Source organism: Dermacentor variabilis, chromosome 2 (assembly GCF_050947875.1).
Source record: "Dermacentor variabilis isolate Ectoservices chromosome 2, ASM5094787v1, whole genome shotgun sequence".
Taxonomy (NCBI): domain Eukaryota; kingdom Metazoa; phylum Arthropoda; class Arachnida; order Ixodida; family Ixodidae; genus Dermacentor; species Dermacentor variabilis.
Window position 1 is genome coordinate 68,391,909 of NC_134569.1, and position 25,781 is coordinate 68,417,689.

Below are 25,781 nucleotides of genomic sequence, written 5' to 3' on the forward strand. Positions count from 1 at the left end.
AAGGAAAATGACTATGTATCGTATGGGCCTCCAATCGGGCCTCGTTCAAAGGCTGTCGCTTTTCGGCGGCCCTTAAAAAATAAGCGCTTGCATATTTCAGTGTCGATCCAAGGCCGTTTCTTGGCAGCCGCATTTCTGAAGCATGTGACACGCTCAGATGCAGCGATGACAGTATACGGTTTAGAATATACAGTTTAGAATGGCGTTTGCAAGGAGACGAAAACGCATTACGTACGTAAAAAATATAGCGTTGTTCTCAGTGCGCATGCCACGAACGTTATTGGGTTTCTGTGGATTTCATGTGCTATGATAACGTACGTTATTTGGCGAGTTTAACGAGCGCCTCTTCTAACTAGATGCCTGCGATGTGAGCTAAAAAACCGCCTACCCTTCTCTGTCCCTTTCACATCTGTCCACTTGGTTTAGTTAATAGAGTCGCCTCGCGGAGGGCGCTTGTAACACACCAGAGGCGGCGCCACCGCCACCACGTTGCCGGCAGAACCCGTGCAGAAAACAACCGCACGTTTTGATCTATGTGTAAGCATAGATCACAACATTTAAAAAATAGTATGCATTGCTTTAAATTTTAGGTCAGTGACGGCAAGCACAACGCACGGAGATTACAGAAATTCATGTGCTAACGATCATTCCCATCGTGCCTGAACGAAAGCAGCGCTGGAGTTCCTTCTGGTAATTATTCTAGGAAACTCTGTGCAGAAAACTTTGCACTGTATGCCCAACCGCTGTTGTTGTGCAATGGCTCAGTGGCTAGCACGCTTGACCCGCTGTTGCAATGGCAAAACTGCGGTTCACGAGGTGGCCTAACGACTTCAGAAATGGTCGTCATTTTTGCACGATATTCCTTTTACATAAACCAAAGACCGAAACATGACTATCCGATGAACGTTTCTGCCTCGACGCTGCTACTAACAGGCGAATAAAGTGCAGTCGGGCATTGCAATAAAATTTGTGCTTGCTTAGTACAATACCCCGTCGAAAGACGTCGCTGCCAACTTTGCTGCTTACATCTACGCCGACAGGTATTTTAATATGCGTATAATATCGTATGTGAGAGTTATACCATTATTTTTTTAGTGTGGCTCTATTCCATGCGGTGGTTACGAGCCCACAGAACCGTTCAAAAAGTGGACGCGTGTCAGCCACGGTGGTGCACCGGAGACAGCTGAGTATACTCGTGGGATTACATTCTGTTAAACGCAGGTACTTCTCTTTTACCTTTCGGGCAACGACAATTAGGTACCTTAGTATTAAAAATAATGTAACAACAGCCGATATACGATTTAAATGACGGATAAACCAGTACAATTCTCGATTGTTCATTCCCTGTCATCGTTATTTCATAGTTTGTCATTTTTCTTTTTCATCCAAATTCCTCCTATTGAGGGTATGTGACTCGGTCAGGGCTTTTGTATGCTTTCTTTTTTTGCAATATATAACTTCTTTTAATAAAAACATCTTACCACTTTTTCGTCTTCACTTTTTTCAAGCTCATCAGCAAGAAATAATACTAGCAACAAATAATAAAGAAACTTGAGCTTGGTCTTGAGAAAGTGACTAACCAATGCCGGACTAGCATATTCGCCTCTGGATAAATATAGATGGTCATCGAGACACTATTATGTTCAATGCTTCATATGCGTGTAGTTGAAAAATTACTGTTCACTCAACGACACTAATCGACACTTCAATATTACTTGAGATAACTGTTATGAAAAGACAAACTGAACATCAACACACACGCGGATGTACTCACCTTTCATTCCTGTTCCAAACGTTTTGAGCTGCATGCACAGAAATAAAAACACGAACGTGAACGTGTTTTGCCTCGTTAGAGCTCGCTGACATGTCCAATGAAGGAATAAAACAAGAATAACTATTATGTATTGTGTGATTAGATCACATAACGAGGATTTACTCTGAAATGAAGCAGCATCAGCTTTTGAATTCACATATACAAAAAAGTAGGTGCGCCTCTTTGTTCATTAAATCACTTCAAGAGGTCTCTCATAACTTATTCCCCCTATCTTTCTCACTGTGTGCACTACAAGATGGAGTAACATCAGAAGGCTTTAATAGTAAGCCTTCCAGTGCTGACATCAATTGCTTCGGTAGTGTTCAATGCTGACTTTTAGGGGTCGCTCAGTCACCAGCCTCATATGGTGAAGCTGGTCGGCTGCTGCGCCAGATCACCTTTTCCTGCATGCGAAACTTGTCGCTGAAGCGTGTCTTTTTTTCTTGATTATGTTTATCATGCTTGGCACCGAAGTCTTGGTGCCATTTTATTTTCGAGATATAAATTATTATTTAATTTGTTTTCTTTCATGTTGCCTTTATTCAGTGACAGTCACTTCCGTGATTGGAAAGATCATCCAATTTTATGGCAGCGTGGGGTTTTAACGAATAAAACTGAGGAAGAATGAATCAGATCTTATGTGCCACTATTCTATCATCTATTCTCCTAACCGAAAGGGCGCGAGAGATCAGCACTTAAAGGTGCAGCTTATAATGTTCACCTGACAGCATGGGAACGAGCGTTTGCGCAGAACCGATCATGATCGCGCAGGACCCCAGCCCAGAGTAGCTGAACCTCACCTCGGTTGAAGAGGATCTTCCGCCTGAACTTGCCAAGCGTGAGCGCGATGAATACGATGAGGAAGGCGGCGACGGCGCTTAGCGCGGCTGCCCACAGCGTGGTAGACCCTAGGGACCACTCTGTGTCTGCTGCGTGCAAAGTGAGAAAGACGGGTTGGCCGAGGGCCAGGATTCAGGGGCAATAACATCCCGTGTTATTTCACCGGTATGTCGTATCAAGGTCGAGGCAATACACTTTTATTCTTTTATTTCACTAATTCTGCACTCTCAACAGAAAGTTTTCGGTTAAAGAAGCCTACTAAAATATTCCTTTTATTTGTATGGCGACTTCATTTTACGATCTGTTCTTCGGAAGAGAAGGCGAATATTTATTCGGGTGTTGTCTACTTCCATCTGCGCTGGTAGTTAATGTACTGCTGACGGAATATAAAATACTTCAGTTAAATTATTGTTAACACAAGTTAAATGATAGCATAACGGTAGCAGCTGACCTTATTTGTACGCATTCATAGTGATTATAAACAGTACGTGTGCCCTCCGTTCTGATTGTCTCTTTGCATTCATACCTTATACAAACAAATCAACATCAAACAGCTCATAGCTGAATAATGTAGTAGTGCATGTGGCGTATTTGCGTAGTACAAAGATCGTAGACACTGTCTGTAGTTGTACAGTAGAATGTGCCAGAACATGCGGCAAATGATCTCTTGTTTTGGTGAAAAACTATGTCTGAGGGCAAGAACTTGCTGGCCAGTGAAAAAAGAAAAATAGAAACACCACAACTTAAAGTGTAGAAAAATGAGTGACGGATAAGAACGAGACATATTGCAAACAGTTCTAAAAAAAGTCTTGCGAGTGGACCATGTATATATCTTCGCTTTGGAACGATCCGATACTTTTATTCTGTTACCTGCCAGCATAATTTGCAGTGAACTGCAATGCATCATGCAGTTGCTCTCGTATTTTAATTGGACGAAAACGAACGTGTTGATTTCTTAGTTCCTAGGAGCGGTGTTCTTTATTGAGCAGTGCAATATCATGGGCAATCTGTATCCAAACTTGTATCCACCTTTGCTGACCAGTCCCCTGCCCACAGGCAGCGTGAACACGGTCAAATGGACGGGCTCGCTGCGGCCGTTGGCGTTGATACCGTACAGCGCCATCTGGTAGCGCGTGGCTGGCCTCAGTGAGTGGACGCGGAAACTGGGCTGGCCGGAGGTGAAGTTTGTCACGATGGGAGTGCTCTGGCCATCCTGCAGCTCTAACAAAAACGTCTGCTGCTGTCCTGCACCGCTGCGCTGACACACGACGTGCACGCCTTCTGACGTCACTTCCTCTACGCTGCAGTTGAAAGGCGTCACTGGCGGACCTAGAGGGAACAGGAAGTTGGCTTTGTTAGTAAATACAGAAATTACTTGCGTTTTCCCATAAAACAAGTACAACAAACTAATTATCTTACAAAAAAAAGATCTTGAGAATTTTGGACATTACGAGGAGATGCATAATTTTAGGAACACGGCCATTATTTATGACATACAAAGTGACGTACCTGGTCAGGTATGTTGCTTTGAACTACTACAGTACAGGCATAGAAAGCAGGTATATGCTCTAACAGCTAATACACCGGCTTCACATGCAATTCAGAATCCTGAGCTTAAAATACCTGCAATATGAACAAATTATGGCCGCCATACTCTCTGCTTTAGCGTAAGGATAACAACAAACTAAATTGATGTATTGTTTGATTATTTAAAATCCTTCATTTGATTCAAAAACGAATGCACGCGTCACCACGTAACAAATACATTGGCACTTTCATTTGTCTAGTGTTCCTTAACCTTGCAATCATTTTGCGCTTTCATGACGTGTCATGTGTTCTTCGCATTATAGTTGTGTGTACGCCAATTTTCTTTATGTACTAATAAGTTTATTCTAGCGAAGATGTATGCGCGAATACATACAAATAAGGTTCCTCTCGCTGTCTTTATTACTCGTGTTCTTTTTTAGCTCAATTATATGAGTCAAGTGTAATTTGGATGTTCTGAATCTCGCTCTCACAGTTTTATTAATGCTCATTGATAACAACGAACAATTGTTAATTATTTTAAGTTAAGTGCTTGCGTTTCTTCCTTGTTATATATTCCATGCTTCATTATTGTTGTCTGAATTACCGCGAGATTGTAGGAGAGCCCGAATTGCACCAATTTATAAAAAGGGAGACCGTCTACGTGTTGAAAATTATCATCCTGTTTCTTTAACGTCCTCATGCTGCTAACTCATCGAATATATAGCAATAACCATAACCAAATATCTAGAAAAGCATACCACTTTAAATAACATTCAGCACGGCTTCAGGAGAGGGTATTCGACTGTCACACAGCTGGTCGTTGTAGTTCATTCCCTCGCATCGGCCCTTGACAAGAACGGGATATTTTTTCTTGACTTCCGTAAGGCATTCGATACAGTCCCGGATAATAAATGAATTCTAAAATTTGAAAATGCAGCAATCCCTCAGATATTTATCTTTTGGGTTTCTGCTTATTTGCCTAATCAGAAAGAATTTGTTGAGATAAATGGCGAAAAATCGGGTAGCCTTCCGGTCACATCGGGTGTTCCCCAGGGTAGTGGGCTCGGTCCTCTTCTTTTTTGTTCTACAAATAATATTGTCAACACAATTGAAAGGGGTGTGCTGATTCGATTATTTGCCGATGATTGTGTACTCTTTAAAGACATTATTTTCATCCATGATGAAACTAGTTTATGTTGTATTTAACATAATCTTCTTGCGTCGGGCTGGTACTGGGGAATGAGACTAAATAAAGATAAAAGTGTACTGCTGCAAATGACCCATAAAAATCACCCCTGCTTTATACCTGTAAGTTAGATTCATCACCTCCTCATGAGTTCACTAGTTATAAACACCGAGGAGTGACCCTTAAAAACACGCCATCATAGAACAATCGCATAACTAACTCTCGCGCTTCAGCCTTCAGAAAACTATGCCTCTTGAGACACGAACTTAAGAAAGTATACCGTCTAACGTTAAAATGTTATGCTACCTCTCCTTAGTTAGACCTAAGCTGGAATATGCATGTATAGTTTGGGATCCGTACGCAAAAACTAATATCAATCCTATTTAGACAATTCAGCGAAAAGCGATCAGATTTACAATAAAAAAAATTTCAACATCTGACTTCCCGCCGAACATATGAAAATTGAGAACCCTGAACCACTCGAGCTTAAAAGAAAGAAACAGAGACACGAGTTCCTTAAATTACTTGACACCAACAATTTATTCCTTGACCTATCTAAATATTTATCGCAATTATCAACCAACACTACACGCTGCCGCAGAGATGATGCATTAACCCCATACTTTGCAAAAACGCGCATATACAGGTGTGTAATTTTTTTTCCTGGAATTGTAACCGAATGGAATTGTATAATCAAATCCACATTCGAATCTTGTTATTTTTATGGTTTTGTTCGTTTCGTCAATATTATTTTCATTGTATGTATCATTGTATGTACCATAAGTCGCCCTCCCTGCTTGGACCACGTGTACGCAGTATTTCATAAATAAAATAAATCATTGAAGTATGCGTAACATGTCTCCCAAATCGGTAAATGGTAAATTGTTCTGTGTTTATGTAACGCGGGCCGGGACCCCGTCAGGCATTGGTCGTCTTTTGTCTCGGCCTCCGCTTAGACTCTTAGGAAACAAACAAAGAAAAAAAAGAAGCCTTACTAGGAACTTTTAAGACAAGATACATGGGTATTCGAAATGGCACTTTGATTTCTACCAGGCATCTCAAGCCTTCATTTAAAAATTTTCCAGCCACGTGGTCAGTTGCTTGTGTACGCCTTGTTCGCAAAAGCCAAACATTATATCAAGCGTAGGGAAATCGATCGTGCGGCAAACGTAAAACAGAGTGCACGCACTGCATAATTTGTGGGTACGGTTTGCACATGGTTTGCGCAAGACAGAAGAAATCGGAGAACCTTGCTGAAAGCCTATTGCTTTTTCAAATTGCACGCACCTAATTTGTGTTAATGATCATTATCGACGCAGCATATATGAGTTCTCTAATATTTCTAGTGAGGATTGAGGACATTTCAACGGTGTTATAGTTTTTTTTTTGTCAATGTGTTTGGAAACCGAAAACGGAACAATAATTCTGATAATCATTTGTGCACACCGGCAGCGTTAGCTATTAAACTGAGCGTTTCCTTCGTACCTGATGCTCACAAGGCACTTTTTTCTCCTTATTTGTATGTTGCTTTCAATTTCCCATAATACATAGCTCTAAATTGCTTGTTGCACGTGGTCTTGCAACATAATCGAAATATTCGTGCAGCAGCCCTCTACATTTATCTCAGTTTCTTACAGAATCTATAATTCCTTTGGTCTAGAATCCATAATTCCACGCTCTGCATCCGGTTATATATTTTCAGTGCACCGGCTCTGCCCTATCGATTCCCTCTCGACTTGAGCGTGCTCCTCGCCTCTTGTGAGCCAATTAGATAAGACAAGCCACTCAGTGTAGGCAATGTTATTCATTCTTCAAGCATACAAAAGTGACCTCCTATGAACGAGGAGTGTGTTTGATTGGTTTGTTCAGACAGCCCTGCGGGTAACCGCCCGAAGCTTGCGTCGGCGGTTACGCAAATCTGACGTCAGGATATTGGAATAAGAACATATTGGAATAGTTTTACGTTATACGGCCCCTAGTCACCTGTCATGAAGATGTGTTTTGCGTCGCATTTCCTAGTAGATAATCGCCTCGATGCGTGTTGTATTTTGTTTTCTACGATGGTTTTCACTTGAGACATTAAAAATATACCCTCTGCCCAACTAACTAACTAACTAACTAACTAACTAACTAACTAACTAACTAACTAACTAACTAACTAACTAACTAACTAACTAACTAACTAACTAACTAACTAATTAACTAACAAACTAACTAACTAACTAAATAAATAAATAAATAAATAAATAATATTTAGACGGGTCAACGTCCAGTTTTTCTCTGATTATCTAAGCATTGCTTAATTGCGCTGTGGTTACCTGACGCTCCAAGGTTAAGCGACACATAATGGGAAGACTAAACAAGCTGATGCTGTAGAGGCACATGTGGGGAGATATGGCAGGGGCTGCACCTTCACTCCATTTCCTTTCAGCCAGATGAGCGGCCTTTACTTCGCTTCTTTCATGATCCGGATTTTATTTTTTATGTCTGTGTTCTTTGCAACGCGAATGATCCAGACCATCAAATAACCATCGTCCTCGACGTCAAGACCGCTCTGCTGAACGGCTGCTCCCAACCAGCTATTACTTTTCTTTCCCAACCTATCCTCGCGCGCCAGATCTTGCTTCGTCCTGAGCTTACGACTCTGCAGAAATGCATTTACTTTAGTTTTGTCTTTTCCCTGGTTTTCAGTTTTTTTTGTTTCTAGAGACGCTGGCACCTGGTCTCTACTCGGTGAAACACTTTAGCACTGTTCGATCGGTCGATCGTAAAGAAAGCCCGGCAGCTCGGCTGCTATGTGGTTGCGAGGGAAGCGAGAAAAAGGAGGTCACTTCGGGGACCGCCTGCAAGCCAAGTTAAGAATAGGAGAGGTCGTAAAAGCGCTAGAGCCTCCAGCCGCACCACGCCAAGGGTTGCGTGTTCGATCCCTGGCCTCTCGGAAAGGACAGCTCTGCTGAACATGTCCCCATTACCAGTGCCCCGTTCCTTCTTCTCGCCAGCTTGAGAAGAGTGAAGGAGAGAGTGTTGGGACAGAGAGGAACTGTTGGCAACGTGATCAGAAGGTGTTTTCCCTAGCGCAGCACCGCCGTGTTCAGATTTTCTTCCTTTTTCAGTTTTCCTTTCTTTGTCCACGCGAGTTCGGTCAGCGTCGTTATTTATTTACTTTTACTACTTGTCCAGCATCTGGTGCTGTGCGCAATTCTTCAGTAAACACCGAGGTGCCACTTTCCAGCAATATAATTTAGTCTCGTTTGAGCTGTCTATCACAGGACTGCAGTGTAAGGGGCGCGAAGCATAGTTACCCGACACCCTTGTACTTCGCGTAATATTCGAAAAACAAAAGAGCATGTAGAAAGCTGCTGGCATCATTGATAATTTGTGAGCACTATACTAGTTGTAGCACAAGCTTGAAGCGACCTCTGATTTATTTGATGTTATCAAGTTGTAACAAGCATCAGACAATTTTTAATGTAGCAACACATTTATCTGCTTGCTCCTAGAGAGATATTGCTGTCACTGCAAAGAAGAAAACTTAAACTTCATCAAACCAAGGATGCTGGCTTAATCCGCAAAATTATTTCGTCACTCTGTACTACGGCAAATCATAGTGAAGTTCATTTGTATTGATAAGAAGGGTGTAAATGAACCGATATTGTAGACGTCAATATTTAGAGCAATAAACCGAAGTATAAACGCAGCCATTCGTATTTTCTTTCTGCTTCAGATTCACCAGATCGTGTATCGGCTTTTCTAAATAACTCGTCAGTTAATTTATATTTTATTAGAGAACTTGCTACAACAGAATAAAATTAAATTTGCATTTTTTTATTTTATCTTACAGCGAAAGTTACAATAACAAAAAATGGGATGCGAGAATCTGCGACTACACTTCTCCACACGACTTGATTGACTAACACGATATGCTGGACATAGCGCAAGAATACCTAGAAGCAGGACTTCAGTGCATTATCTGGTGAGACCGCCTCTGCCAACCTTCCCTTCGCCTTCTATCTCCTAGGACACAGCCCTGGGTTCAAAAATGCCGCCTACGTAAAGGTGGCCACCTTGTGCAGGTCACCTGATATACAGTCCTACGCACTAAATTTCGTTGTTCTCGCATTCAAGCGGAGCAGTAAAAAGTGCAGTGCACCCAGCAGAACCTCTTGCAGGAGCAACAGTTTAAAAATATACATGTCACCGAATTAACTACTAGATGCATTTATCGCACCACTCGCTCTTGTGTAAAACTGCGCGTGCCAGGCATTTTGAAAATAAAATAGTAAGCGCAACGCTTTGCACTTCCGTGGAATCTATTTACGTATATGGTGGATAACTTCTCAAGTTATGTGGGCGACGCAAGTTGAGCTAAGTGTGTATGACTTACTACCCACAATCAAGTTCTTATCACGAGTATATAAAAGCGAGAATTCAAAACAAAATAAATTACCTTCGGAATAAGAAGTAAGCAAATTGAAGAGCCCATAATAATTGCGGTTGTATAGCGCTGTACGCTATGCAACCCAGACTTCAAAGCGAGCTTTGTGTTTGGATTTTCTAGCCACGTTCAGGCATGGGAAGTATTCCCAACAGGACTTGATGGTTGGTACATTTTTTGACAATCATCAACCTCATGAGACAATCATGCCCCTGGCAGAGAAAATGCGTCCCTCATGAAGAGACCTCCGCTTTCCCACGCATTACGTCAGCTGACCTTGTCCTGTCCCTTTGAATGTTCTAATTTCATCAAGTCACTCAATACTCTGTCGTCCTTTTACGTGAATACTGTCATTACATAACACCACCAGTTTTCTTCTCTACGCATTACATGACCAGTACTACTTGACCTCTTGCTCTTAATGCAAACTGGAATATCAGCTATATGCATTTGTTCCCTGATGCCATACCAGCGTATTGCTTTCCCTTCAAGTTACGCATGTCCTTTTCGGCTCCATTGCTGACTGCGTGATTCTTGAATTGTTCTTTCATCGTGTAATGGGCTGAGAACAAGAACGTAAAATTATTAACACAATAAGAAACACCCTACGAGGCGAGTTGTGCCCTTGTCAGGTGTTATTGATTTTACTCAGCTGTATACAGCAAATCACAAGATGAACGAAAACTAACTTGCCAACTTCATAGCTTTTCCCAAACTTATTCGTTATTCTCTATGCTTAAGCCCTATACCTTAGTCCCCCTACGATTTATTAATTAAATACATTTTTAAGCGTATCGGTACGCCTCCCTTAATGGCTGGAGAGTGCATGCCATACGTACTCTCTAGCTTGCGAAAGGCAGCTTACCTCACTCAAGAATACTGCTCGTAAGAGCAAGAAGGGAAACTCACCGACGGGGTGTATCTGGAAGATGCAAGGTTCGAGGCTGTCACCGATGGCATTGCGTGCGCGACAGTAGAGCGTGCCGTAGTCGGTGTCCGAACGCGGTGTGTAGCGCAGCACCGAGCGCAGCGGTGCCCCCGGGGGTGTCGAGAAGCTGGAGTTCGGTGACAGCGCAGCGGTGCGATGCGCCTGGTGGAAGGTCCACGAGAAGGTGACGTTGTTGGGGTCCGCCTCCACATCACATTCCACCTCAACCGTCTCGTGCTTCGCCACCGAGTGCGAATGCTGCCGGTGGCCCGACTGGCACACTGGTGAATCTGCAGGCACATCGTACGACGACCCCAGGGGAAGCAATAAGCGTCAGAGGTGGCAGGAAGAGTGTAAAAAAGAAGAAAAAGTGGTCACATGCCGGCAAGCGGCCGAGTCTGCACTGGTGGGGTGAGTGGAGTAAACATGAAGAATCATTCAAATTTCAAATATTGCATTAATCGCCAAGCATTGTTTTGGAAAGAAGGCTTTGTTGCAATAACAGTATATGTGTTAGAATGCACGCTTTACAGGCGCCGCACACCGCTGGGCAGAGCACGCGTTTGTGCGTGCCGGCGTCTGCATGCGAGCGTAACCACGTGCCCTCTTTCTTGCCTAGAGGATGAAGTTGCCAGCCTAGTCTCACGTTTATAGCGATAGCTCTACTATTCCAGGTAAAAACCCATAAAACGCCAGTTTCTGTAAATCTCACCTTTAAGCTCAGCCAAAGTCAAACTGGAACGCGCAGAGAGTGCCGCCGGCGCCGAGCAGCGTTTGTGTATTTGTGTGTGTTTCCGTTAATCTAATGCCCCTGAATGCATTAATCCCATCTCGTGCGCCATCGAGGGGCGACGTCTGAAACGCTACTGGCACGCTCGTTACGCCAGCCTCCTGAGGTGCCTTCAGTGTAACGCTAAACCATGCTTTCGCTTTCAATGCTTCGCATTCGGGTAGAACTGGCAATTTTGTTGTTGTGTCTCCGAACAGCATAAATAAAACCTGAACTAACCAAGCAAACTTATGTACCTGTCAAGTTTTAATCTACATATTAGCAAGTCAAATGAACCGTAGGAAGGGATGAGCGAGGCTTACTTTAAATATGACAACATTTTATGCCCAATTCCATACAATATCAGCTTTGAATATACGTACTGTTGCCAGCATTCACTAACATTGTCTAAATGAATTCAAATATAACCAAACACATTAACAATTTCCTACAAACTACACTTCTACGAGTCTATGTAATTGAAGTAGGGAACTGCTTCCTTTGTTCTATCTTAGTTTTCAAATAGAATTGATTGTTTACATTATTTTCGTATATAAAACTTAATAATTCCCAGATATCATCTATGCCGTCATAACTAAATACGCTACGCAGAACTTGCTGCTGAACACCGTCTGAGAATTAGCGAACGTGGACTTCATCAAGAGTGGCATGGTAATGAACATCAAAACTCACGCAGAACCCTGAGCCGTAGACGGTTGCTCTCGGCTTCACCTTCCGAGTTGGCAGCGTGGCAGGCGTAGAACCCACTGTTGGTACGGTTGACCGAGCGCAGCGCGAGTGACTGGTTGCTGACAATAATTCCTCGGGCGCCATCCGTGTGCAGGTCCCGACCATCGAAGGTCCACGAGACCTCGCTCACCGGTGGGTTGGAGCGCACACTGCACTCGAAGTAGATGTCGATACCCTCGTGGATGTTGGACGGACTGAGGCCGCTTCCCAGCCGCAGCTGCACCACCGGTTTGTCTGCGCGCCGACACGTAAGTTTAACAGCAAGTTAACCACATTGATGCGCTCCTGCAAAGTGAGTGGGATTGTTAGAGAAGGGCAGACCTACTGTCAGCCAATACTTGGCCTGTTTAAAGACGGTGAAGCCTGGGCAGGTATTACAGAAAGGTAGCCGTACGGTCAACCGATACATGGCCTGTATGAGGACGGTGACCCCTGGCCAGGTCTCAGTACGCAAGACTGGCTGATTTTCTCTTGTTTTAATTGCGATAAACAGCACCTATAAGCTCGCCATCAGTCTATCACTGTAATACCACGTAATGCCACGCGGAAGCACCTCGGCTACGCAAAGTAAAGGTAAAAAAAAAGCGTGGATGCAGCGTAATGTTGGAATTTAAATGACTCGAAGTTTGAGTTAGCGAGGTCGCAGCAGTACTGGACGTAACGAACGAAGACTCGTCATCTGCCGCTATTACTTGTTTACATGATGAGGACGATGGCTTATTTCATGCTTGTCGAGAAAAGAGCGCCGATGAGTGGTGCACGCAGAGAGAAGTATCACACAAATCTGAATACATTTCGGCTTCACATTCCTTGAACCACTGGCGTTATGAGCCATTTGTCAAGAATAGGCGCATAATTAGTTACACATACTCGGTGGCACATACCCAGCTACCTAGTTGTCTCTAAGCCAGATAGCAGTCAGCAGCAAATTCTCTATCGGTGCAAAAGCCCAGTGTACGCAGATATATTACGCATGTATGTACGCATAAGTTATGTACGCAGATATATTCGCAAGTATATCCGGCGAGGAAATGAGAACGAACGCCGAACCCGGGAAAGAGGCGAAGAAAGCTTCGCTTTAATGGTGCTCGTAGCAGTGTTCGAACGAAGGTCACGACTGTGACCCGGGCGCTCCGCCACTACTTCCCAATAACATTGCACTGATCTAATAATAGGTTCATTGTTAACTTTCTCTTCTAGTTTACTAAAATTCTTCAGCGGGTATAATTGAAGGTAGCATTAGAAAATATGAAATCTCGCGCTTCGTGACGCAGTTCCTATTCTGTGGTTCTTCATCCACTGCCTAAACATAATTATGCATTATTGAACCGTTGAAGCCACAACAATTGTTTGCTTATGCGCATAACAACGCAAATTAGTGCATGAGTTCGTATCCCAGATCCGGACGCTCATCTTTACCTGCATGCCATAGAGCTATTACAAACTGCGCCGATGACAGCATTCAGTGATGCTTTTGGCACCTTCTGGATCATTCAGTGCACATAAAATAGGCTAGTAATGATGTGCACTCATGGTGGTGTTAAAATATACGTCATGTATTGATATTTTAAAGAAACGAGACCCTTCAAATTACATATAGTGACGAGGAGCACAAGGGAATGCACTTTAACAAATTCAAGTTCTGAGTATTATTATCACAATTATGATTAGAAATGTCCCCCTTTCCTGCAGCGTCATATTGTGTATCAAATATTTTCGCGGTAAAAAGGAGTTAGATTACTGAAGAATACTTTTTAAACATAGAAAACTTGGACTTCATATTCGGGTTATAACTTCTAATGAGGAGGTGACGTCTTGAAAACGGAAAATTACAGACCTGTATTTTTCTGCCATTATTACAGGCGTCACCTCTATGTACTTATTATGAGCTAAGACCTTCTTTTAACTGTGTATTCGATGTTCAAGTGGTGCTTGCTGCAATGAGTCGGCAAACCTCGGAATTTTAATGGTCGTTTCCACTTGCCAGTTATGTGCAACTCGCAAGATACCTAAAAAATTGCCCATTTATTTATTAAGGCGAAAGCCTTAGACATCTCATGGGGCGAAAAATTTGATGTCCGGCGTTACGCCATCCGGCGTTATGGCACCAAAATTCATGGCGCCAAAATTCATTGCGAGTCGAACCCACTACCTGTGGTGCTAATTAAGGCGAATTTTTTTAAGACCTACGACCTTTGTGGGGAGTCAAACCCATGACTTTTGGCGTTAAATAGGGTGAATTGGGCCATCAATTTCTAAATGCGAAAGCGTGAAGCCCAGGCGAAGAACAAGCTTCAGCATGTCCTAGGGTATTAACTAAGTCAGATTTAATTCAGGCAGTCGAACGCGTGACCTTTGGGGGAGTTGAACCCACTTCAAGATATGGGCGAACTGGCTATATCTCCAAGTTGGATTCCAATTGCCATCGCAAATGTCAAGTAAAACCCACGACATTTGGTGGAAGTCGAATCCTCGATGTCTGGTGGGAGTAGAACTCACGATCTTTGGTGTGCATTAAGGTGAAGCTAATTAGGCACTCGAAATCACGACCAAAGGTGGAGACATGGGCGAACCGGCCATGTCTGAAAGTTGGATTGCCACCGAAGTCGGGAAGGACGAGAGTCGAACCCACTACCTTCGGTGTAATCATGGCAAAGTTAATTAGGTCATAATTAATTAATGTATTGGTAATTAGGACACTCATGTCCACTATTTTTGTGGTAATTACAGTTAATTACGACACTCGAACCCAGGACCTTTGGTTTTTTTCGGGGGGGGGAGGGCGAAAGCAATTAAAGCACTTAGGGTAGGGTTATTTAGACACTTGAACCCCCGAACTTTTTGGGAGAAAACAATTAATATGAAGCAACAACGCGTTAGAATGAAAATGTTAAGTAATGTAATGAATATGAGGACCATCTTGACATAGCGCCTAACGGGACGGCACAACAGAAAGGAAGACGAACACAGTCCCGTTGTGCGCTAAACCAAGATGGTTGTCATGCCAAGATACCAACTAGGCCAATATTCATCTCTTCTTAATGTAATGAATTACTCACGAGTGGGCGGGCTTTCGCCTTCATCCTCTTTAGCGTATGCTAAAGTTACGGCCACCTTTTTAGTCTAATGCAGGTAATAACAGTCCAGCAAGAAAAGAAAATTTTTTTATCGGATGCTCTTTTTCAGCCAGTGCTGCTACGCTGTTTATTGGGGGAGTGTTTCGCAACTGGTTCCTCGAAGCGAAATTCGTTTCTCGAAGTCATGTACTTTTCAGTGCCTATATACTGAGTAAGGCTCTACGTTTCAAGCCATTCTTTATAGTTACGTTAGATTTTGAGATACAGTGGCGCTTATGGTTCCTAGAGTGTGTAAAAAGCAAGATAGCGAGTCTTCTTAGAGCTCTCTCGTATGCACTTAACCTGCGTCCTGCTTTGTTGTACCTGGTTCCAGTATTTCCATATTTGAGCATGCGAGAACAGGTTCAAAAGCGTACCACGTTAAAAGAATGTGGACACACGTGCTGCCCTTTCAAGCATAAAATCCGTAACCACAACCTATCACGCACCTTTCGAGACAAATTTTGATGCAAGTCGTTTTTTGTATCTGTTCGATTGGCAATCTTTTGGTCAAGTGAATGTTACTCGTAAGGCGAATTGAACCTGGTTCAAGCGCAAGTGGGTCTTCAGACAGTTTCAAGCTTAAATTTTCTTTAAAGGGCACTGCAGCACTCCTTTGGCTTGCTGAAAAAACACAGTTCGCAGACAGTATACGCTACTATGAACATCTCAGCCATATTTCGCAGTCATGCGTGGCGCGTGGTGCTCGCAAGCAGAGCACAAAGTCACCTTTCTCTCAAGCGTTCTCTGTTCAAAAGAAGACAGCTCCTCACAATTTTCGGATGATTTCTTTCGTAATATCGCAGAATACCATACGCGACTGCTGTTGGCCAATAGCTGACATCAAGCAAGAAGGTGTTTCTATCAGTGCGCTTCTTCGTACTCTTACTGTGTATAAGTACCGGCTAAGTTTATTGAACAGTCTGAAGTTCTGAATCTGCGTTTTAGATTAAATAATAATTAATACTTCCGGAAGAAGCCTACTATCGTCTGCTCACACTCGGTCGGGGCCACCCTTGCAGCAATTAAACTTGCGCAACCCAGCTTGCCGGCGTCGCAGCCATTGGGCCTCGCTAATTTCGACTAGTTCTGAACGCTCAACTAGCCTCGAACCACGTGAAACTTGAGTGAGTGAGTGAATAAACTTTATTGTAGGTCCGGCGAGGACGCGAACTCGTCGCGCACCCACGTGAAACTTAAGGTAGGACCACACGTACGCTTGCCAGCGGGCGCTCGCTCCTGGACGCTCCTCGTTACGCGCCTTTGCAGACTACGCTGTATAATAAGCTACTGACAGCGCTTCAATATGCGCAAGTTGGATATGGCTACTATCCATCGGCCGAGCTGGTGCAGAACAAAGCCAATCCGCCCCACGCCGCACAGTCAGACTTGAGCATATATGAGCACAAGCACGCACTCTGGTCCTGTCGCGCACAAAGCAAACACTGCAGTTGCATGTAGCTGCAGTCTGCTACGTCGTGTAGATGCCGCGGCCGCTGGGGCATGCCGCGATGAGTCGACTGACTGAGCGCAATACGACTCTCTGAGCACCACCGCTTTTGGCACGTCGTAGACGCAGAATAAGAACTAGTGATGTCTAATGTGGAACATCCAAAACTGGATTTGGACTGCACGCCAAGGTGGCGCTCAGTAGGCAGAGTGTTGTAGTCATACCCCGCTCCGCCGTAGCCTTCGCAGTCCAAATCATTGAAGAAGGAGCGGAAGCACTTGGAACGGCATGTTTGATTCCAAATAACTCTGATTCTGCTGAACGCATTGAAGAACATTTTGCCGCAAAGCTTTTCTGAAGTAGTCCAACTTAACCTCAAGTTCATTTCTCGACCTCGATAAAAAATGTTTCAGGGCCCCCTTAAGATGAGCACTTTGCGAATTACACGAAAGAAGTGCCTGGTTGGATAGCAGCGGACAATTTTAGTTTCTGTTAGGTCGCTTTACTCAAGTAGGCTGTTTATCAAACCCTTGCATATTTGCACTTTATTTTTCCCGAGCCCCGCTAAACATCGCAGCATGCTCGATTACTTCTATGCATGTTCCTTATTTGGCAAGAAATTTCGAATATAGCAAGAAGGCATACCCAAATGATGACACGTTAACCCACTTCAAATTGCAAGGCGCACATCGACATACATAAACTCAATCGTGATGACTTCCTCACGCAATGTGTAATTCTTAGCTGCCAACGCTCCACGTTTGTCTTCACACCTAATTTCTTTGGGAGAGTCCATCCGGCATGTCAGCATACTTTGTGATTATTATAAGTGACACAATAAATACTGCTCTTACTTACTATTGAGGTGTCGTATCGCTTTATTTTGTCTCTGTTAAAATATACATCTGATTCTTCACGAAATAACGAAATAACGAAAGCAAAATCTGCTAGCAGATTGTACATTCAGAATAAATTCTGGGGATTTAGCTGCAGAAACCACGACATGGTAATGAGTCACGCTGTAGGTGGCAGGGGTCCCTAGAATATTTTGTGCCATATAGGGTTGTTTAACAACATGCGCCCAATACACAGTACAGGGTCCTTTGTCAATTTCACCCAAATCGAAATGCGGTCGCCGCTGCTGGAATTTCATCCTGCGCCCTCAGGCTTAGCAGCACAGTGCAAAAATCATTACACCTGCACTGCGGGTGTTACTTGCATATGAACGCTTAAGCCGCCATTCATATACTTTATGGACCCACCTCGTCCCTTCCCTCTCTGCATTCAGAGAATTTTGTCGCCATTGGTGCTCGTGCTTCTCAAATGTATTGGCTGCGAACTACGGTTAACTGAAACAAATACAGCAAAATTTATGTTGCAAGCTTGACATTAGGCTTGAGCCACAAATGATGAGGTTTCTATGCCTTGCGACTGCTACTAGCTGCAACGACTCTGGGTGTGGTCTTACAGTGGACGTCCAGTATCCAGGAGTCCTCCAGCGGTGCGGATGTGCTGCCCTGTGCTCCACCTATCGCCGAGTTGGAGGCGAGACAGCGCAGCCGCGCAGCATGGTCGCGGTCCCCCGGCACAAAGTTCAGCACTCCCAGCGTGGTGTTCGGCGAGATAACGTGAGTCTCGGTGTCGTTCAGCTGGTATGGCCCCAGAAACCAGCGCACCAGGGCCTCTGGCCGCGATCCGTTCACCTGGCAAATGACCTGTGCCGACAGCTCCGCTGACAGTGGTCCACGGGGTCCTTTGATCTCAACCGAGACTGGCTTCACTGCATCACGAAGTCAAAATGCGAAAATTTATTAGTTTCACTGTATCAAAACGTTAGTACAAAATGCTACGAAAGTAATTTGAGTGTGTCCGAGGCCATGACACTTTCAATCTTGCTCGAAAGGGAATGCATATTCAGCCCGAGTTTGCGTATTTACAACGAGAAAAGGTAAATATGAGTTAGCACATTGTACAGAAGATTGCTTTGTTACTCCATATGTTATGAGTTACGGTGACCGTTCCTACAAACTTTAAAGACTGAAGTAACAGCTTTTAGGGGCAGATGATGAAGACATAAAAAACTCCTTATTTGCGAGCAGCCTCGCTTTATAAACCTTTGTAATGTTCTGCTGCCGAATATGCTTGAACAGTTGAACAGTAGTGTCTTGCGAACTTGGCCAGATTATACGTGGCTGATAAAACAAAATTGCAACAACAAATATTAAATAAAATTATTTTGTTTTGCGTGCCAAAACCACGATATGACTTGAGGCACACGTTACTGGGGGACTCCGGATTAATTTTGACCACCTTGCGTTTTTTCACTTGCACCCAACACACACTATACGGACTTCTTTTTGTATTAGACCCCATCTAATCGCAGCAGCCGCAGCGGGAATTTCATCCTGCGCCCTCGGGCTTAGCGGCACAACGTCATAGACACTACGCCAGGACGGCGGCTAAAATCGCAACATTCGAATTTTGCTATGGATGATTGTTGGTGTTAAGTGAATTCTGAGAAGTCAGGTGTAGTGACTGTTGCGTGCTAATTTCCGCAAGAATTGTACGTTCACCCTGAAAATGAGCATAAATAACGGCAAGGTACTCGCGCAGAAGGATGGGTTGCTTTCTATGTTGCCACAATAATTTTTGCTCGTTGCATGTCTTGGGTATCAAAATTGTTGCACGCCACTGGTCTCCACAGTGAACTCGGTAGGTAGCGTGCGAAACATGGCACTTATTCTGTCGTTCTAAAGAAAGAAATGTAATGATAGCTTTGGGTTACAGCATCTGATATTCACAGCTCATTGTCAACCGCCGCAGTCGCTCAATGGCTATCGAGAAACACTGCTAAGCAAAAGGTTATGCGTTCGACCTTGGAAACGGCGGCCACATGCCGATGCAGGCGGGACGCAAAAAAGAAATATGGCAAAATTTATTCCTCGACGAATGCCGTGGGTAATGCCTTCAGCATTGAATCACAATAGAGACACAACGTATTGCCAACACCAAAAATAGTTTTGTACTACACGTGTACTGCTGCGAAGACTCCTCTTTCACGCTTCCCTGAGAACACTCGGCGCCATATGGCGCCGCCGCCACGAAGCCAGCGCGTGGCCTCCGCAATTCATGGCGCGCCAGTGAATGCGAACGCTTTGAAATGCAACCGGGCTCATCACTTCCCCTTCTTTGCCGACACTATGCGCTATCTAGTGGCGCTGCCGAGAAGTCCGCGTGGGGAATCCGAGACAAGAAGCAACGCATGCTGGTGCCTGTGATCGATGATAATTGTTCTCTCGCTTGCCTTTTGGCCATTTTTGGCCATTTTTGGCCATTTTTGGCGCGGTGTGGTAAACCATTGGGTTATCAGGTAACCTTGGGGTGGGGACTTGATTCCGCTCACTACCGGATGAGTTTATTGGAACTTCTCCGCCATTGTAAAGTGGCACATTCTCAGTGGCACCTACTTAGTTACCCAAGCTGGCGTCAAATACATTGAGTAAAGAGGGGCATACAGCGACTGGCGCTTGCCCAGCAGCGGCCGAAGTTCGCATGAAAATATTACTTGAAGGCCAGCACAGGCCAAGTGGCACTTGGTCAAGCTTCAAGTTAGTGTAGAAAATATTTTTCGCACAGTGTTACCTACCAAATCCGGTATCTAGTGACCCATGTCAGCGTGAAAAGGGTTCGTTGAAGAGTGCCCCGTATGTACGCATTGCAACATACTTAGCGAGCCAAGTTGGTCCAACGGTTCGTTTCGGACATAGTTCCATGGACTACCCAGAGAACCAGGTAGACGGGAAGATGGTGAGGTACATACAAATATGCACAGCTCCAGGAAAGCGTGTGAAGTACCCTAAGAATTCCAACGCACTAAAATGCTCGTGTACCACGCTCCGAGTGCTTTGTAATGAAACCCACGTGGTGAAAATAAAATTGGAGCCCTTCGCTACGGTCCTTTCTAAACCACTATGCAGCATAGGGACGTGAAACTCCACAATTGCTAATGCGTTAGCATTCTTGCGTTGCTTCATGCACTTTCTGGGCGCTACCATCTATCTATGAGTGAATATTCTATGTGTGTTTGTATCCAATAGTTTTCCCGCCTGCCTTCGTCACTGGGCAGTCCATAGTCGAATAGGTAGCGCATTGGACTGCTGTGCTGAGGGAACAAGGTTCGTAACCAACCGTCAGACCAGCATGGGTCACTGATTATATGACAATGCATACATCTCACACACCAACCTACACCAACCTACACCAACCTCTCTCACGCCGACATGGGTCGCAGTAAATGCAGTAGTGCGTAGGTACCGCTGTTGGAAGAGACTCTTTGAAACTATGAAGCACGAAACCGGCACAAAGTCTGGGGATAGCGTTTACGCACGGATACATGACCCTCATGCGACGCACTGAGCCTCCATACTGTGAGTTGTGAATTGTGAATGAGACTACAGATAATGTGCTTTGTGACTGCCCTAAGTACGCGTGGAAGAGCGTCAAAAGTTTAACAATCACCTTACGCGTCTCAACAGCCCACCGTTGTCGGAGGACGTTATTTTAGGCCCTTGGCCAGACGCTCAATCGTGTTTCAAGGCCACCCAGGCGTTACTGAACTTGTTAAAAAGTATCCAGGCTTTGAGCACGCCAAATTGCTTGCCATATGTTTTACGTCCTCCTTCTCTCGTCATCGTCACCCATCGTGCGCCTATTTGTTCCCTCTTTTTTCCCTCTTCGCCTTCCCCCAACGTCGAGTAGCTGGCTAGAGGAATATACCTCAGGCCGACCTCTCTGCATTTTGTATAATTAAAGTTCTCTCTCTCTCTCTCTCTCTCTCTCTCTCTCTCTGTCTCTCACTCTTTGAAACCGACTTGGAGCACTGAGTATCTGCCAGTTGGGCGGTGCTGGTCTTGAATCAACCTCTTTAGTCACTGGGTATGTGCCAGTAGGTGTGTGCCGCTATTCAATGAACGTATTTGACGCCAAATTTGGTAACTAAGCAATTGCCACAAGGAATGCGCTGCTCTGTAGAGGCAAAAAAATCCGTTAAAATACTACGAAGCTCGGCGGAATCGAACGCACGTCACAAAGGTGCCTCAAGCGACAGAAACCCGAAGCATTATCAGGTTGCGCCGCATGGTATGTGCCACATTTCAAGGAGCGTGCTCACGTGAATACTTAAGTGAGCTGCGCCATGAAGGCACTGGGACATGCCGGTCTTCACATTGGGTAACGAAAAGGTAACCAAATTGAGTAACTGAGTATGTGCCCCTACAGCGAATTCTCAGTGTTTGCAGTATCGGCGGAACACAATTTTTATATCGGAGGCCACGTGCGGGATTTTCGGCAGCGCCACCGGATAGCGCAGAAGGTCCAGAAAGAAGCATGCAGAAAGTGTTCTGAGGGAAGAAGAAGCCTGTGCTTACTGCGGTAAAGTTAGGGAAATGATGGAGCATGTTTTATTGCAATGTGAAGAGATCTGCCCAGCGGTCGATTTAGGCACCTCTGGCCTCCTTGAAGCCCTTGGGATCAGCGAGAGCAGCGGGAAAGTAAAAAATAGAAGATTGGTGCACGAAAAATGTGCAAACAACAAACAACGAAGGCGCACAAAAACAAAGTTCTCAATGGCGGTTCAGAAATTTTGGTAAAGGAGTTTGGTGGCGCAACCCACTGCACCGTTCCAAAGGGGACGCTCATAGCATCCATCCATACAAGCGTGAAAGAGGATTCTCGCTGCACACGCACAGAACATTTTATTGATGAGGAAAAAAAATGGCGGAAGGGAGCGGTGCAGGCTGGGTCTCTATTCCAAGCCTCCAGTGGCCATCGCGACCCGCCCAGCTTGATCCAGGAGACCCTTCTGGGCCTCGAGGTCAGCAAGAGCGAGGATGGCCTCCCAGGGCTCCCTTAGTAAGGTGAGTACCAAAAGTGAATTAATGGCATGAGGTTTTTTGGCGCACTCCCATGTTACATGAGGCAATGAAGGCCACGACTTGCTGCAGTGAACGCCTTATAGAGCACTAGTTTCGACGGTGGTAATGCCTAGTGTCACTATATTGATTCAATGCCGGCCGTGCGGCCTCATTTTCATGGGCGCGAAATGCGAAAGCACTCGTGTACTTAGAATTAGGTGCACGTTAAAGAACCGCTGGTGTTCCAAATTATTTCTTTGTTTCCCACTACGGCTTGGCTCATAATCAAATGAGAACCTCATAACAATTTTTTAGCCATTTTGCTGGTGCGTGTTTACGTGTTTCTTCTGCATACCATGCCCAGCACGCTGTTGATACGCCAACTCCAAGCGCTCTCTTCAGGCTATGGACGATTGAAATGTTTACGCTATCGCAGCCCAGCTCGCGACCTCAACAGCCACGCATCTCCATTTTTGTTGCATAGGAAAGCAAGCACAACACGTGTCATACGCACAAACTCTGAAACGCTGCAGTGGCAGCGCCACCCGGGATGGATGGATGGATGGATGGACGGATGGACGGATGGACGGATGGACGGATGGATGGATGGATGGATGGATGGATGGATGGATGGATGGATGGATGGATGGATCGATGGATGGATGGATGGATGGATGGATGGATGGATGGATGGATGGATGGATGTTATGAGCGTCCCCTTTGGAACGGGGAGGTGCGTCGCGCTACCAAGAATTTGCTATGATACTGCCTAAAGTCCTACCTAGGTTAAAAAAGAAAAAAAAGAAAGAAAACACAATGTGCTCCCACAACCAAATTTTCTGATCCCCCATTGCGAACTTTGTTTTTGTTTTGTAGGTTTTTGTAAGTTTTTTGTCGTTTCCCTACATTTTGGGATTCGCGTTGGCGAACGCCATCTGGTGTTATTGCGAGAAACCGAGCAGCGCGCGTGAGTTATACCACAGCAGCCGCAGTGCGCGGAAAATTCGTTGAAGAGGCAAATAAAGCTTCACTTTAAAAACCGCCTTCACTCTGGTGCCGCTGCTTTTGCGCCGTACGACGCGCGTTATGTCGCTGAAAGCACACGCAGATGCTAGCACATAAGACTCGCCTATCCACTGTGAGCAGCATTTCTATTTTTGAGCCATAAAAAGACAGTCCAGGCTGCCACCCAATGTCTTATGCGCCTGTAGAGAGAGTGCTTACTCTGTGCGCAACACGAAGGCATTCCATCCCACCTTCGTCTCCAGGAAACGGCGCCTGCCTGTAGATCTCAAAAAAGCGTTGTCATATCGTCAAGCAGCGCCATCTCTGTCACCGAGCACACTGTTGTGCCCACAGCGAGAGAGGATCCGAGCAGTTATGCCCAGAAGCGCGGACGCCCGCCTCAAGAAAATGCCTTGCAACGACCGCTTTTACGACACGCCATTCAGACATTAGGTTCGCCGCTACGTGGTGATGGCGGCAGCGGCGGCGAGATATCTTTGGTGCGCGGATGAAAGAAACGCGTCAGCTCTTTCTGAGGACGCGTAAAAGCGCGGCGATTCTTTCCCGCCAACTTTTCTGGCGTCCCCTACACTCCCCGCACTCTGGTCTCAAAGTGTCACACGCCTTTTTTTTTTTCTTGTGCTCGTTCTTCCGTCACCTCGGGTGTCCTGCGTCTCTTCTCGCCTTCTTGCCCCTTCTGTATGGTTCCAAAGTTGACCCCTATTCTTCATCTCGCATCGGGCGAGAAATGGTGTGCAAAACCTAGCAAAGAATACGTACCGCCTCGCCCATGTGTGCGCGTTGTATCGACCTGTTTGGGCGCGTGCTCTCATTCATTGGAGGAATATTTTGCCTTGTAAGTTTCTGTGGAGTCAATTTGTTAATCATGGAATCCATCCTTTGCTCTCCTACCCACTTGTTCTCAAGAATGCACAGAAGCATACAGCGATGTGTGCATTGGTCTATGGTATCGCACGATTACATGCAAACAGAAATAGAGGGATGAAGAAAAGGAGGCAGGCACGAAGGAGGCATCAAGAAGTGCGTAAGAAATTTCGCAGCGTGCGTGCGTCGAACGTATCCGCGAACCAGCTTGGGGGCCGATGCAATAAATAAATAAATAAATAAATAAATAAATAAATAAATAAATAAATAAATAAATAAATAAAATGCTTTTTATCGTGTCCAGGAACAGTTACAGGGCCTTCATATTGATGCAATTAAAGAGTAACAGTAATGCGTAAAAGGAAGCTAACTATACAACAAGATCATCGGCACATATAAAAACACAGGCTAGAATACAATACAGTCAGAATACTTATTACAGGCCTTTTGTAGTCGAGCCTTCGGACAGTGTTTAATCCAACAAGCCCGCGATGAGAACACAAAACGCTGCCTGTTTTTTGTTTGTTTGTTTTTTTGCACGGGAAATTGCTCATTATCAATAACCTTTGGAGAATATATAATGCCTTGGACCCCTTTATAGAGGAACAGAAGTTCTCATATATCACGATATATTTTAGAGGTGTAAGTTGGGGTATATTTAGAGCGCTGTTCTATGGTCGCTAGAACGGCAATATAGGTACTTGAAAACAGGTATAAATTTATTCTGGACGCGTTCGATGTGTCCAGAATTAGATTTGCACCTTCCGCCCCAAACTGCAGAGGAATAATAATAATAATAATAGTAATAATAATAATAATAATAATAATAATAATAATAATAATAATAATAATAATAATAATAATAATAATAATAATATAAAAATGACAACAGAAATGGGATAAGCCCCACGGAGAGCGTTCGCATACAAATGGTGCTTTCTGAGAATCCAACGTAGAAGGGTCGGCATACGAGACAACGGAGTTGCTGAGTTGTCCGACAAAATTTGCGAACAGCAACGGAATGTCAGCCCCCCTTTCAACTTCCACATTTCTTCATGAAGCCATGAAAGTTGACGGATCTGTTTTGAATACAAAGCAAGCCGTGTTTACACTCTCGCTGGTAGCAGAATTCTCTTCCCACACCTATACGATATCCCCCTTCTTG

General features: G+C 44.6%; 1 protein-coding gene across 1 annotated transcript in view; it reads right to left on the reverse strand.

The window, feature by feature from the left end:
- The window catches only part of LOC142570340 (synaptogenesis protein syg-2-like), a 264,644-nt gene that overhangs the window by 14,761 nt on the left and 224,102 nt on the right, over positions 1 to 25,781 (reverse strand). The window contains exons 5-10 of the mRNA XM_075678727.1: positions 18,283 to 18,594; positions 12,192 to 12,482; positions 10,711 to 11,019; positions 3,683 to 3,982; positions 2,614 to 2,739; positions 1,775 to 1,802 (exon numbers count right to left, since the gene is read on the reverse strand). Of these exons, the coding sequence (XP_075534842.1) occupies positions 1,775 to 1,802; positions 2,614 to 2,739; positions 3,683 to 3,982; positions 10,711 to 11,019; positions 12,192 to 12,482; positions 18,283 to 18,594 (1,366 nt within the window). The remainder of the gene's footprint in view (positions 1 to 1,774; positions 1,803 to 2,613; positions 2,740 to 3,682; positions 3,983 to 10,710; positions 11,020 to 12,191; positions 12,483 to 18,282; positions 18,595 to 25,781) is intronic.